The sequence below is a fragment of the Rhagoletis zephyria genome, unplaced genomic scaffold (assembly GCF_001687245.7).
Source record: "Rhagoletis zephyria isolate East Lansing unplaced genomic scaffold, Rhagoletis_zephyria_1.1 Rzeph_scaffold_04265, whole genome shotgun sequence".
NCBI lineage: Eukaryota > Metazoa > Arthropoda > Insecta > Diptera > Tephritidae > Rhagoletis > Rhagoletis zephyria.
In genome coordinates this window covers 6272-8261 of record NW_016161348.1, presented here as the reverse complement: position 1 = coordinate 8261, position 1990 = coordinate 6272, and the positions used below count along the sequence as shown (strand labels likewise).

At 34.3% G+C, this 1990-nt stretch overlaps 1 protein-coding gene across 1 annotated transcript; it reads left to right on the top strand.

Annotated features, from left to right (window-relative positions):
- Window positions 1–244: 244 nt before the first annotated feature.
- On the top strand, window positions 245–1076 carry LOC108370484 (putative nuclease HARBI1). The gene is made up of 3 exons (XM_017625811.1): window positions 245–379; window positions 450–626; window positions 691–1076. The coding sequence occupies exons 1-3, from the start codon at window positions 271–273 to the stop codon at window positions 1074–1076; spliced, it is 672 nt and encodes a 223-aa protein (XP_017481300.1). The 5' UTR covers window positions 245–270.
- The last annotated feature ends 914 nt before the right edge of the window (window positions 1077–1990 follow it).

Genomic DNA, 1990 nt, shown 5'->3' with positions numbered 1-1990 from the left:
ATTATATAGAGTTGACAGTGCCGAGTTACACGGAAAAAGAGTTTCGAATGCATTTCCGCATTTCCAGAAACTTATTTGAAAGCCTTAGCCAAAGATTTTCTGTTTCGGACTTTTACAACAATTTAAGGGCTGACAAAAGGCTTCTTAGAAAAAACTCATTTGCTCGTGTTTTTATGGTTTGCTGGACATGAAGCCTGCAGCTATAGAGACTTAGGGGATCGTTTTAATCTATGCCTGTCATCAGTATGTAAAATAATTGCCAGAGTTACTATGTTCATTAGCTCATTGAGTCCAGATGTTATAAAATGGCCTACTCAACAGCAAAACCTAGAATCAAGCGAATTTTTCAACCGTACATGCTACTTTTCTAAGGCAATAGGTAATCCATGCAAGAGGTCCTTGGCTTCCTATTCATAGTTATTGTTATATAACCTATCATATAATTATAGGTTGCATTGATGGAACCCACATCCAAATTGACCCACCAAAGAGATCAAAGGACGATTACATAAATAGGAAGGGAATTACGTTTATAAACATTTTCGTGGGATATCCTGGTTCTAGTCACGACAGTTGGGTTTTACAAAACTCCACTATTTATGATAAGTTGCCGTCGTATTGTGGAGGTAAGTAAAATTAATCAAAACATGAAAAAATCTTATTTGAATAAGAACAGCATTTTTATTTTAGATTACTACCTTTTGGGTGATTCTGCATATCCCTGCAAGAAATATTTAGTAACGCCCTACAGAGATAATGGGCATTTAACAAATGCCCAAAAATACTTTAATTTAAATCTGAGCTCTGGACGTATCGCTATAGAACACTCGTTTGGCATGTTGAAACAAAGATTCCGTCAGATATATTATTGTAAGCTCAGAGGAATGGAAAAACTTTGCCACTTCATTCGAGCCTGTTGCGTTTTGCACAATATAGCTAACGAAGATGATTTGGATTTTATTTGCGACACATCTCCAGATGTTACTGATGACTTCACCGCTCATGGCGACATTTCAAGGGGGAATCATGTGCGAGATCCTATATGCCAAGAGATAGAACTTCGTCGTAATACATAGAACCGCAGTTGTTTGTTTGTGTGATTAATTTTATGGCATTTTGTTAAAACCACACATTTCATTGAAAACATACTACTAAGTTTAAGCAATTCATGTATTTCAAAAATATACCGCAGCATGCAAGGCTCTGTTTGATTGAAAAAAATTAACAAAAAGTGTGATTATGAAATACAAATAAAAATTTAATAATAAAACAACATTTGTACTTCATTTCCAGATTAAAATGGCTTAATTTTCGTAGAGGTGTCTGAAATTAAAAAAAAAGGTGTTAGTGAACATAACATAATTTTAAAGCATATTTTTAACACATACTGCAAAACTAGTCATTTCTTTAATATTTCCACCATTGACTTTAGTAAATCTAGTTTCTCCCTCTCCATCCTAGCTTTCTCTTCTGCTCTTTCTGCCTTACTTTTCATGTTTTCTTCAAGCAACTTTCTTAACTTTTCATCCGACTTTTTTTTTCTTCTTAATACTTTTGAAGTGCTGACTTCCTTCTTTTAGATGTTGATGGCCCAATGCCGGGGACGTCTATATAAAGAAAAATACATTTTTGAATAAAAAAGGTAGGAACGTATGTGTAAACATGTTATACTGTTTTGTATCCGAGCGTACTTGTGCACAAGAGTAATACAACTTTGTTCACATAAATATTATGCATATTTGGAATACCTGTGGCGGGTGGAGTTGCGGGAGAATTAGGTTTCCTTTTTTTCGAAGTGGATGGGGTGAAATCCATATCATCTGCTGAAAATTATGAAAAAATCATACACGGAATACGTTCGATATAAATCAATAAAACTGTACGTCAAAATCAACTTTTTTTCTGGGTATTGGACCAAACCAAGAGATTGAGTCATAGGTAAAAAAGTAATTTCTCCGTTTTTCGAAGTTAGCCAAAAAAAGTTAAACAA